The 13362-nt window shown below is 41.7% G+C and overlaps 1 protein-coding gene across 2 annotated transcripts in view; it reads left to right on the top strand.

Annotated features, from left to right (window-relative positions):
* The window catches only part of FNDC3B (fibronectin type III domain containing 3B), a 423729-nt gene that overhangs the window by 399079 nt on the left and 11288 nt on the right, over positions 1-13362 (top strand). For both annotated transcript variants that reach the window (XM_038748752.1, XM_038748114.1), the window contains exons 24-25: positions 2582-2748; positions 3726-3853. In XM_038748752.1, coding sequence (XP_038604680.1) covers positions 2582-2748; positions 3726-3853 — 295 coding nt within the window. The remainder of the gene's footprint in view (positions 1-2581; positions 2749-3725; positions 3854-13362) is intronic.

Here is a 13362-nt window from a genome sequence, read left to right as displayed (position 1 = left end):
AAAGGATAAACTTGAAGTGAACGAAGTTGGCTTGGTGTTTAGACTTTCGCCGGCAGCGTTCAACAGCTCGAGCGTAAGAGCAAAGGAGGCGGACAGTGATGGTGATCCAGGGTTGTGGGTTAGAGAGCAGCGAAGGGAAAGGGGAGCGAGCAGTACAGTGCTCTACACACAGTAAGTGCTCACTAAATAAGATTGATAAGTGCATTTTAGATTGAGAATTAAAAGAAAGAACAATTGAAATGATCAGAGCAATTAAATATGTTTTGTAAGAGAAAGAGGGACCAAACCCATTTTGGTTGACTATTAGTACATTTTGCATCTCTCTGAAGATTTAAAGGAATTAAGGTTAGATTTATTTTTTGATAAAGCTGTAGTAGAACTATTAATACAACTATAAACTTTACTGAAATAAGAGCTTACATGTGTCCTAGGGGAAGGGTCCCTATTATTTGTTCTCCTTGCAAGCACAACCTACTAGACCACATTTAGCAGAAGTCACCAGCTGGTAAGGGAATAAGTAACTAGTGGGAAGAGAACCTTTCTTTTACTAGAGTGCTAAATGAAGTAAGTGTTCAATGAAGTATCATGGTTTAGTGGATAGAGCACGGGCCTGGAAGTCAGAAGGTTGTGCATTCTAATCCCGGCTCTGCCACTTGTCTGCTGTGTGACCTTGGGCAAGTTACGTCACTTCTCTGGACCTCAGTTACCTCATCTGTAAAATGGGGATTAAACCTGTGAGCCCCACATGGGACAAGGACTGTGTCCAACCTGATTTGTTTGTATCCACCCTAGCGCTTTGTACAGTGCCCGCCACACAGTAAGTGCGTAACATGTACCATCATTATTGTTATTATTATTAATAATAAATTCCACTGGTTGATTGATTCCCTAGAGGTGACTTTAGTAGGCCCTCACACCATAGAAAACGGACCCCAGTGATGATCTTACACAAATGTCTCCAAAGGGCCTTCCCTGATTACGCTCTGTTTTCCCTGGCTCTCTTCCTTCTGCGTCAATATATACATTTAGGTCTGTGATCTTTGGGCATTTGATATTCACTTTACCCTTAGTCCCACAGCACTCATGTACACATCTCTATATATTATAAATTAGTTATTTATGGTAATGTCTGTATCCCACTCTAGACTCTAAGCTTGTTGTGAGCAGGGAACATATCTATCAAATCTGATTTTCCCTAGAGCTTAGTACAGTCCTGTACACCCAGTAAGCACTCAGTAAATACCACTGATAGATTGAAGTGCCTCTGTACTCTTTAGACAAAATATTGCCGGAAGTCACAATTCTGAGCAATATTGCATTCTCTTTGGTGGATTTATAGTGTGCTCAGGAAAAACTCAGCCTGTTTGATCATGAGTTTCCTTTAAAATGGTGGCCACTATTTTCACCCCCTGCCTATGCAGAGGTCATGAGAAGGTTAAAGAAACATTCATTTTGTGAAACCCTTGAATCTCTCAGAAGAATGAAGACATCGGCTTCTTTCGCTTTAGGTTATTTTCCACTAGAAATTAATCTAGAGTCCTTTCTTGACATTGTGATGCACATAGGAGAAAAAACAATCTCATATAAAACTGAGTAAAATTAATAAAAATAGCTTCCCTCTTCAAAGAGAAAATGGATGTTATCAATACTAAGTACTTTAATGTACAATCTTTTTTTAAATCTTTAATAATTCCTAGGGATTGACCTTTGATTTACACAGTGGGGTTTCAATAAAAACCATCTAGGGACCTTATTAAAACTAATTTGTCCCCATAGTATATTTTAGTGATCCGGCTTTCCAAGATAATTTGTTTTTTTTTTTCCAAGGATTTCTCACCTCTCTCTTATGGCTCATACAGTTAAACTCACATTTACTTAGTGGGGGTAGTGGGAAAGATTTATGTGGATAACACAAAAACCTCAGGTAATCAGTGGGTTACAAACTGGATACCAATTCTGAACACATTAATAATTCTGATTGAAATTCAAATTGTCCAAAATAAAAATAGAGATCTTTTCTAAAATTGCCAATTCAATATAAAACATAGGATTTATGGCAGAATCAAAGCAAAAACTAGCAAAATTAATCCTCTGAGTAGTGTAGGAGAGTTCCCAAGTTATTTAGGATGCACATGTGATTTTTGCGTGATACAGAGGTGGATGAATTTGTCTTTCACCTCTTCTGCCTTCTTGTCTGCCCATTTCTCTAAATTGCTCTGGTTCCCTGTTATGAAGTCATTTACCACTATTTTTCAGGAAAAATTTAAATATCAAATGAAATACAAATTGCACACAATATTCAATCAGTTGAGTAATCTTCTACAGGGGTAAGGCAGGTGTTTCCCCACTGCTGTGTAAGATGTGTGTCTTCCGGTAGGCCTTGTGTAAGCCATGTGGGCTTCTTGATCACAAGAAAAGACATATGGTCTGACTTCTATTCTGAAGATGCCAAATGGATTGGTGAAAATTTTGTCCACAAAAAAGGAAGCTGGGTATAAATCGAGGTTTTCAAGTGTATTAAATTTCCCTGTCAGAAAGAAAACTGCTATGACTCACCCCTTCTCTTGTTCTCATCATGTAGGTTTATTCCAATTTACAGAGGACCAAGTCACACCTATAAGGTACAGCGATTGGCTGAATTCACGTGCTACTCCTTCAGAATCCAGGCTGTGAACGATGCTGGGGAAGGACCTTTCTCAGACATATATACCTTCAGCACAACCAAATTGGTTCCACCTCCCATCAAAGGTATCTTTGGCAGCTCTAGGGAAAATGACTGTGGAGGATAGGGTGGGGGTAGGGGTGGCAGGTGACATTAAGAACTAAGGATTCAAGTGACTCAAGGAGAAATTTGTTATTTGAAACTTTGGACATTTGGAAATATGGACATTTGATATTTGCTCCAGCCCCGCAGCACTTATGTACATATCTTTAAATTATATATTGTAAATTATTTACTTAAAGGCTGTCTCCCCCTCTATACTGTAAGCTTATTATGGACATAGAACGTGCCAGCCAGTTCTGTTATATTGCACTCTTCCAGGTGCTTAGTACAGTGCTCTGCACATAGTAAGCACTCATTAAATACCATTGATTGATTGATTGAAATGACTGCTAAAATTAATCATGGGTTGGTTCTGGAGAGAGCATGGCAGATGATCACAGGGTTAAAAAACAGAATTGGTGAGAAGGAAAATCTGGAGAACAGAAGACTGCGTACTGATGATATATGAAGGGTGATATCATGAAGTTTTGGTACCACTGAGGATAGAAGAAAAGAACCAGAGTAAATTTGACAAAACTTTAGTTTTAAGTCTAGGAGAGGATCGGTCAGTGATGGGCAGATTGTGTGCAGAGTACTGGACTAAGTGTCTGGGAGAGAGTGTAGTACAACAGAAATAGAAGACACGTTCCCTGCCCATAATAGGCGTACAGTCTAGAGGGGGTTGCAGACATTAATATGCATAAATAGAATGAATAGACTCAATCTTTGCCCTTAAGGAGCTTACGGTCTAGTTGAGAGGGGAGGTTCCCAGCATAGGATGAAGAAATCTTTTCTAAGGAAAGATTTTGGAGTCTTTTATTTCTGAAGTTCCTTGCGATAGGTGCAGTTTAAGTGCAGACCCCAGGTAAGGTCTCTTCTAGGCCCAGGTTTCTCTCATTCTTAATAGAATGATATAAGTACAATTTTGAATATTATTCTCATGTACGTAACTGTTTTTCAGCACCTCGAGTGACCCAGTTGGAAGGGAATGCATGTGAAATCTCATGGGAGGTGGTCCCGGCTATGAAAGGAGATCCCATTAATTACATTCTGCAAGTCTTGGTTGGACGAGAATCTGAATACAAACAGGTAAGAAGGAGCATGTTATTTATACGTCTTTTTAATTCATACACTTGTACTTTGTAATATGCGACTTCATCGGAGTATTAAGATTAAATGCCTTCGTATCAAGTTGGCGTATCTCACCGGTATTCAAACACTTGCTCTGTAACATCTAGCTGCATGTATTGTTGCACATTTTCCAGAGAAAAAGTAATAGCTGCAGTACTCTACAGGAAGGGGAAGCTGCATGGCTTAATGGAAAGAAAACAGTCCTGCGAGTCAGAAGTCCTCAGTTCTAATCCTGGCTCTGCCATCTACCAGCAGTGTGACTTTGGGCAAGTCACATAATAACAACAATAATAATAGTAATAATATTTGTTAAGCACTTTCTAAGTTCCAGGTACAATTTTAAGTGCTGGGGTAATACAAGATAATTGGGTTGTACACAGTCCCTGTCTCCTGTGAGACTCACTTAACCTCTCTATGCCCCAGTTCCCTCAACTGTAAATTAGGAATTCAATACCCATCCTCCTCCTTACAGTGCATAACACACAGTAAACTCTTAACCAATACCAGTATTTTAGCTGTCTTGTTGAACCTTCTATCTTGCTTTATGGATTTTAATAAATATTAGCTGATGATGATGATAATCACATGAGAAAAAAGATTCCCATCTAGATAAGAGATGATAGTGATTTAGCTTCTACCATATCACCTGCCTCCAGATGGTACTGTTTATCCAATTTGAAAATAAATTGGAAATATTCTAGCTGTAATTCTGCTTCTGGAATGGCCCAATCTTTCAAGGAAATTAATAGGATTTATTGTTGGAACTTCTATTAAGAGTTTAGTGACAAATTTTATGCACGTCCCTTTTTTAGCATTGATTTTTGACAAGATTTAGACAGCTGGAGCTATTATCTGTTTATTCAGCAGTAGCATTTGTACTTTCCATAGTAATGCAAAAGTATTAAAAGATGAGATGATAGGAAACCTACATTATATCATTTGATATTTGAAAATTACACATTTCTAAATGGAATTCTGCATACATGTTCATAAGCCTTACCTTCGCATCTATTGTATATGTCCCTGCTCTGAGTTGCATGCTTTTCACGTTTCCTGGAAAATGTTTTGCATTTCGAAGAATCGATATTGTTTTTGTGCAATGAATAGGCCGCGTTATTTGCTCAACGTCTGTGCTGTATTATTGAAAAATGAAGGTGCATTATTGTAGGCATTCAGAATGTATAGATGATTTCATTATTGGGTCATCAACAGTTGATTTTCATTGGGTATTCTTAGCCATATACATAGTTAAGTTCCTATTTACAAATTTATTTTCCGGTGGGACATTTTGTTTTGTTTTTTGTTTTGTTTTTTTTGCTGGAAACACAAGGGAAAGAGAAGTACCACAATTTGTGCTCCCTACCTGGGGATCATCAACATTCTCTGTATTTCCTTAAGTGGTCGAACATTCAGTTATCGTGCCATTTCCCAAGAAATAATTAAAGCCAATAGTGGTACGTGGAAAAACAGCATTTAAGTCAGGTACAACTTGTTCTGCTGTTCCTTGCCTTTATCAGGAAGCTGTAACTTGGCACTTGGTGTTTTGAGGGGCTTCTGCTTGTTCAGGATGCAGGCTATAAAATCTAATTAACGACTTGTCCGGTTTGGAAAGTGATGGTTAAAATAATTGCAGTCACCACAACAGAAATCATTGTATGTGGTCTCCTTGGTATTTTGCTTTATGCTTCTCATCATTTATTACCTATAAGCCGTGGTACTTCTCTTTGTGGAGCTTGAAGGTCCTTTATAAGTCTTGAAACATTTCAGTAAGATAGGATATTATGATTAGCCATATTTGTTTGCCCTGTGATTATATTGGGTGATTTTTGTTATGTAGAAAACTTAATATAAATACGGGGAAAATATGCTGAGATTCTTCCAGTTCTTAACCTGGAATAACCTACCAGTGTGTTTTCCAAGAACTCTGAATCAAAAATATTGCAGATGAAAGGGAGGTCAATAACCCAGAGCCAAATGAGTTTTATTGCTTGTTGACAGTTTAATAAATATATCAAATCACTAAATTCCTGTTTGCCCATCATACCATTTTTTTCTTCTAAATGGTAGTAGTTGAAATATTGAAAAATATGAAGAGGGTTCCTGCTTTTCACATTGTTGTTTCCTGACCATTCATTCATTCAATCGTATTTATTGAGCACTTACTGTGTGCAGACCTTGACATTAAGAAGGGGGCAATCGTAGGTAGATTTGTTTATTCTTCCTGTGCACTTCCTAGTGTGTCCCACCTTGCTCTATTAAGCCATTTCCCAGGGTAAGACTGTAGAGAAGCAGCCTGGCGTAGAGGATAGAGCACGGCCCTGGGAGTCTAAAGGTCATGGGTTCTAATCCTAGCTCTGCTACTTGTCTGCTGTGTGACCTTGGGCAAGTCACTTAATTTCTCTGTGCCGCAGTGACCTCATCTGCAAAATGGGGATTGAGACTGCAAACCCCACATGGGACAAGGACTGTGTTCAACCCTATTTGTTTGTATCTACCCTGGTGCTTAGTACAGTGTCTGGCACATAGTAAGTGATTAACAAATACTGTAATTATTATTACAGTGCCTGGAACATTGTAAGCACTTGACAAATACCGTAATTACTATTACAGTGTCTGGCACATTGTAAGCACTTGACAAATACTGTAATTACTATTACAGTGCTTGGCACATTGTAAGCATGTGACAAATACCATAATTATTATCACAGTGCCTGGCAAATTGTAAGTACTTAACAAATACCATTACGATTATTATTATTATTTTGGTTCCTTCCCGACCACAGTGATTTTTCTAAAGTGCCTGAGCCCTGGGCCCTCCAATGTAACCGTTACTACATTTCCTCCTGCACAGCACTGCAGGAAGGAAGTAGTGCCCGCCCCAGCTTCGGCAATGCCAGGATGCCAAGCCACAGCCTGCCAGACACCCAAAGCCCCACCCTGCTTGAAGCCCCAGACGAGTTGTGTAATCTCCGTAACAAGCAGCGTTGGCAGATTTTTCCTTCATATTTGACTAATTTGTGGCTTTTTCCTGTAGCATTTCTCCCCCCTCTCATTCTAAATAGAACCCAGTTTCTTTGCATTTGCAATCTCTGGTTAAACTGGACTCCATAATCTGGAAATTTGGGGGATTCTATATTCTAGATCTTGGGTCGGGGCATGTCAGTCCCTTAAAACGATGTATTAAAATGTGTTCATTGCTCACAGTGTGATGTGTAGAGTACAGATGCCTGCTTTCGAAGATTTTAGCATGAGCTTTGGCAGTGAGCCTCTCTCACACTGTTTGATGCTTTCTGGAAGATATCAAATGTCCGAAGGTTTATTCTGGTTTTAGACTTGCAGACAAGCTATTCGTTTAAATTAGTGAGGTTCTTTTAGATTAACCTACTTTAAAATGAGTATGTCAAAGTTCTTAAAAACTATTCTCCATCAAATCGAGAACAGAAGGGGCTTTGGTTGGAATAAGGTTAGAAATATTCTTATTGCTTCCGTCTGATTTATTACTTCAATAAAGCGAGTCTCGAATGTTGCAGTGCCTGGCTGGAGGGGTAAAAAGGAAAATCCAGTAAAAGTGGTCAGTCAGAATAAATAGCAGTAAGCAGATGCCTGGGTTAATAGCCTACTGAGCCAATATAGAAAGCTCCATAGGACCTTGAGATGATTATAATCACTTAGTCTTTGCATGTGACTCGATTGTGACCGAGTGACTCTGATGGATGAGGAATCAAGAAATCCTATGCGGGCACAGTACGTGCACACAGTCAGCTTTGCCATAACACCTTTTAATTGTGCATGTGGGATAGAACACTTGCTACTCCCTTCTGCCTAGACGGTGAGCCCCTTGTGGGACTGGGTCAAACAATCACACTTCCCCCCTTCAAAACCTACCGAAGGCTCACTCCTCCAAGAGGCCTTCCCAGATTAAGCCCCCCTATTCCTCAGCTCCGCCTCCCCTCCCCATCACCCCGACTCACTCCCTTTGCTCTACCTACCCTCCCTGCCCCGCAGCACTTGTGTATATATGTACATATGTATAATTCTACTTATTTATAAGTAGAATTTATTTGTTTACTTGTTCTGATGTGTATCTCTCTCTCTCTCTAGAGATAATTATGTTTATATTGATGCTATTGATGCCTGATTATTTCTTTTGATATCTGTCTCCCCCATTCTAGACTGTAAGCCCGTTGTGGGCAGGGATCGTCTCTATTGCTGAATTGTACTTTCCAAGTGCTTAGTACAGTGCTGTGCACACAGCCAGCGCTCAATAAATACAATTGAATGAATGAACCTGATTATCTTGTGTCTACCCCAGTGCTTAGAACAGAACATACTAAGTGCTTAACAGATATAATAATAATTACTGATTATTATTATTATGTACATAGACATTTTCATGTCTGTCTCTCTCTCTCAACTGGAAGCTCCTTGTGGGCAGGGACTGTGTCTACCAACTCTGTTGTATTGTATTTCTCCAAGTGCTTAAAACACTGCTCTGCACCCAGTAAGTGCTCAATGATTGAACACTTTAGGAATTAGCAAATGTTCTTTCCACCATGCATTTCTGACTGGAGACAATATGGTATCGGAAGAAACCATTGTGCACATGGCAACAGTGAAGAGGGGTGAGTCCTGTAACTGGTGTTTCCTGTGATACAGGGTGCTTCAGGAAAACAACCCCCATGCTACCGGAGGACTGTCAGGAAAACCCACCTTTTGGGGCGTGGCTGGGTGTCTGTAAGAAGGTTCTGTTCTTATCCTTAGCAAAATTTGATGTTGCAAGAGTGGGTGCAGACTGGAGAAGGTAGGGCTGAAGGTAGTGGAATTGAAAGCCTGAAATTGATGACAAGGTAAGAGAAAAAGTAAAAAAAAATAAAAAGTGAAAATGTGCAGACTTAAGTCCTTGGGCAGCTCAAGCACCAGTCGCATGTAGAACAAGGATTCAGGTCTGTTGTCTCCTAGGCAGACAAGATATAGGAAGAAACCTAGAGGGATGATCTTAGCGGACTCCAGAAATAGTCACATTCAGTTCATTCATTAGTCCTTGTTGTGATGGAGGGTAGATAACGTACCACAAAAGGGAGGTCCCTTAAAAAAAATATGATAGCAGAAAGTCATATGAAATCTCAAATTCATTAAAATAATAATAACAATTGTATTGGTCAAGCACTTACTATACGTCAAGCATTCTGCTAGGCAGTGGAGTAGAAATAAGATAGGTCAGGCACAGTCCCTATCCCACATGGTGCTGCCAGTCTAAGAAGAAATCCCCAGCTTTCAGATGAGGGAATCGAGGCACAGAAAAGTTGAGACTTGCCCACAGTCACACAGCAGGCAGGTGTCAGAGCCAGGATTAAAATCCAGGTCCTCTGTCTCCCAGGCCTCTGCTCTTTCCACTAGGCCAAGCTCCTTCTCATATAATTTTATGATTGGAATGAGAAATGGAAGCCCTTGAGATTTTTGTCAGTGTCTTGGGTTTTGTTTTTCCGTGTTTGGTGGTAGTGAAAGTCCATAGAAAAGGGATTTCCCCACCCTGCCATTGAAGTTAGTCTTCATCATTCAGTAATATAGTTATGTCCTCTTATAGAAGGGGACCCACAGTATGGTGATTCAGCCTATATTTTAATATTGAGCCATGGGTCAATACTGCAGCCAGAGTAAATGCAAGGTTTCAGAGAAGGTTATTGGTCAAGTGGACTAGTGAGGTACATTTGGGACCAAGTAGTTATATATTACAAGTAGGGAGGCCATCTACTAGAACGATTGCAGATGGAGGTAGGGCATTCTGGGAGATATGTGGGAACAACTCGACAACATAAAACAAGACAGTGGAGGCCGTTTGACTGTTTTCCAGGTGGACTATCCCTTGTTCGGTTTAGATGCGGGCCCAGATGCCTTTATGTCCAGGTTTGAGGAAGACCTGTGGAGGTGTAATTTCTCAAAGCCTTTGAAGATGGGGAGAGCTGTGGTCTGGTAGATTAGAAAGGGAGGGTGATGAAGAACATGAGCAAGGGGTCAAATGCGAGAGGAACAAAAAGAAAGAGTTGGGCTGTAAAGGGAAGGGACCCGATGGAGTTCCTCGAAGCCGATGGTAAGGAATTTCTTTGTGATGTGGAGAAGAGTAGGTGTTGGTTGAAGGTTTTTGAGTAGAGGGTTTAGGTGTGAAGAGTGACGTTTAGAGAAGCAGTATGGCTTAATGGTTAGAACGCAGACTTGGGAGTAATATGAACCTGCGTTTTAATCCCAGCTCTGCCACCTGACTGCTGTGTGACCTCGGGCGAGTCACTTCACTTCTCTGTGCCTCAGTTACTTCATCTGTAAAATGGGGTTTGAGACTGTGAGCCCCAGATGGGACACAAACTTTGTCCAACCTGATTAGCCTGTACCCACCCCAGCACTTAACAGTGCTTGCTACAGAGTAAGCGCTTAACTAGTACCATTAGGATTATTGTGATGAGTCCGTTTGATGCTGTCATTGCTGCTGACTGTGTCATAATCTCACCCTGCAGCCTTCTGCCCCTTTCACCAGGGCAGTGTCAGGACAGTCAGGAAATGCTGCTCAGCCATGGGAAGAATGTAGTGCCCAAACCTTCTCCTCCTTTCCCCCTTGGCCCAGCATGCTGTCCTTACCCTGCATCACACCTCGCATTTGGAAGACTTGCATGGTTCATGCCATGGGTCACTAGTGAAACCAGAAGAAATGCAAGGCTGCAGAAGAGGTAATTAATTGATCAGGGGCTAGTGGAGGTACATTTAGGACCAAGTAGTTATATATCTCTCCTCCTTATAGACTGTAAGCTCGTTGTGGGCAGGGAATGTCTCTCTTTATTGCTAAATTGTACTTTCCAAGTGCTTAGTACAATGCTCTGCACACAGTAAGCTCTCAATAAATATGTTTGAATGAATGAATGAATATTACAAGTAGAGAGGCCATTTGTCTGGTTTCCAGATGAACCGTCCCTTGTCCGATTTAGATGCGGGTCCAGCTGCCATAATATCGAGATTTGTCCTAGCTGTATTGGGAGCAGCATGGCCTAGTGGAGAGAGCAAAGGTCCAGGAGTCAGAAGGACCTGGACTATAAATCCAGCTCTGCCAGTTGCTTGCTGCGAGACCTTGGGCAAGTCACTTGACTACTCAGTTTCCTCAACTGTAAAATGGAGATACCTGTAGCCCTCCTACTTAGACTATGAGCCCTGTGCTGGACTCCGTCCAGCCTAATTAACTTTTATGTACCCCAGTGCTTTGAACAATATTTGACTCCCTTTGCTTATCCCTCTCCCAGCCCTACAGCACTTCTGTACATATCTGTAATTTACTTATTTATATTAATGTCTGTCTCCCCCTCCTCTACACTGTAAACTCATTGTGGGCAGGCAATGTGTCTGTTTATTGTTGCATTGTACTCTCCCATATGCTTAGTACAATGCTCTGCACCCAGTAAGCGCTCAATCAGTATGATTGAATGAATGAATATAATAATTGCTTAACAAGTACCATTGTATTTGTGTTGGCCCCAGACCCAAGTTGGGGGAGTCCTGAATCAGTGAGGGTTGGTGATACGACATAGTGACATCTTAGTGTTGCGTGGCCTAACGCTCATGTACTACTTTGGGGATGTATGCTACATAAATAGCAGATAACATAAATGGAGATAGCAGTGTGGCTTAGTTGAAAGAGCACAGGCTTGGGAGTGAGAGGATGTGGGTTCTAATCCTGGCTCCGCGACCTGTCTGCTTTGTGACCTTGGGCAAGCCACTTTATTTCTCTGTGCCTGTTACCTCATCTGTAAAATGGGGATTAAGACTATAAGCCGCACGTGGGACAACCTGATTACCTTGTATGTACCCCTAGAACAGTGCTTGGCACATAATAAGCGCTTAACAAATATTATTATTATTATTATTATTATTATTATTATTATTATTATAAATGACCAGTGGGTAGCAGGGAGGAGTTTGCTCTACAGTTGGCAGAGCAGTTGTCCTCCTCATAAAAACTTTGCCACTGGTGGCATGATGCCCAGCAGGCAGGACTAGAAGCAGCACAGTACAGTGGATAGAACATGGGTTCTATTCCTGGCTCCACCACTTGTCTGCTCTGTGGCCTTGGGCAAGTCACTTCACTTCTCTGGGCCTCAGTTACCTCATCTGAAAAATGGAGATTAAGATTGTGAGCCCCAGGCAGGGCAGGACGGTGTCCAACCTGATTTGCTTGTATCCACCCCAGCCCTCAGTCCAGTGCCTGGCACATAGTAAGCACTTAACAATTACCTCAATAAGTATTATTATAACCCAGGCCTCCTCGTTCCCCACTGTGTGTTATTTCTACTGAACCTACCGCAGGGAGTAGATAATGAAGCAGTGTGGCTCAGTGGAAAGAGCACAGTCTTGGGAGTCAGAGGTCATAGGTTCTAATCCCGGCTCCACCACTTGTCAGCTGTGTGACTTTGGGCAAGTCATTTAACTTCTCTGGGCCTCAGTTACCTCATCTGTAAAATGGGGATTAAGACTGTGAGCCCATGTAGGACAACCTGATGACCTTGTATCTACCCCAGTGCTTAGAACAGTGCTTAGCACATAGTAAGTGCTTAACAAATACCAACATTATTATTATTATTATAGAATGGAGGCTTCCTGCTACTCCACAAGGTACGAATAGGGAAATCCCAATGGTCAAGGGAGATAGAGAAGCATCCTATGGAGGTTAGACTGGGGAAGAGACTACAAATAATAATAATTGTGGGATCTGCTATGCGCTCACTATGTGCCAAGCACTGTTCTAAACGCTGGGATAGATACAAGGTAATCAGATCAAACATAATCCCTGTCCCACATGGGGCTCACAGTCTTAACCCCCATTTTACAGATGAGGTAACCGAATCACAGGGAAATTAAGTGACTTGCCCAAGCTCACACAGCAGACGTGTGGCAGAGCCGGGATTAGAACCCATACCCTCTTATTTCCAGGCCCGAGCTCTTTCCCCTAGGCCACGCTGCTTCTCATGAACTGCCCAGCGGAAGCCAGGACAGTCTGCCGACCAGATGTTGTCGCACTGTCAGGACTGGCTGTGCCACTGTAATGCGGAACATATGGAAGCTGAGAGTTCCTTGCCACAGTTATGCCTCCGTTTAAACCCTGCCTTTCATATCTGTCAGCTTTCTCTTCTTTGGATCTTGTGCAGTCTGCCTAGACCTGTCTTTCCCCACAACCCCCGGGCCACCATTGGTACATTGAAATGACAGTAAGCTCCTCATGGGCAGGAAATATATCTACAATGGTGTAGTATTTTACTCTCCCAAGTGCTTAGTATTGTGCCCTGCATACAGTAAGCACTCAATTAATACCACTGGGCTTCAAGGCTGTCCATCACCTCGCCCCCTCCTACCTCACCTCCCTTCTCTCCTTCTACAGCCCACTCCGCACCCTCCGCTCCTCCGCCGCTAATCTCCTCACCGTACCTCGTTCTCGC

The sequence above is a fragment of the Tachyglossus aculeatus genome, chromosome 1 (genome assembly GCF_015852505.1).
Source record: "Tachyglossus aculeatus isolate mTacAcu1 chromosome 1, mTacAcu1.pri, whole genome shotgun sequence".
Lineage (NCBI taxonomy): Eukaryota > Metazoa > Chordata > Mammalia > Monotremata > Tachyglossidae > Tachyglossus > Tachyglossus aculeatus.
Note: the sequence above shows the minus strand (reverse complement) of the source record. Positions and strands in the feature narration are given on the sequence as shown.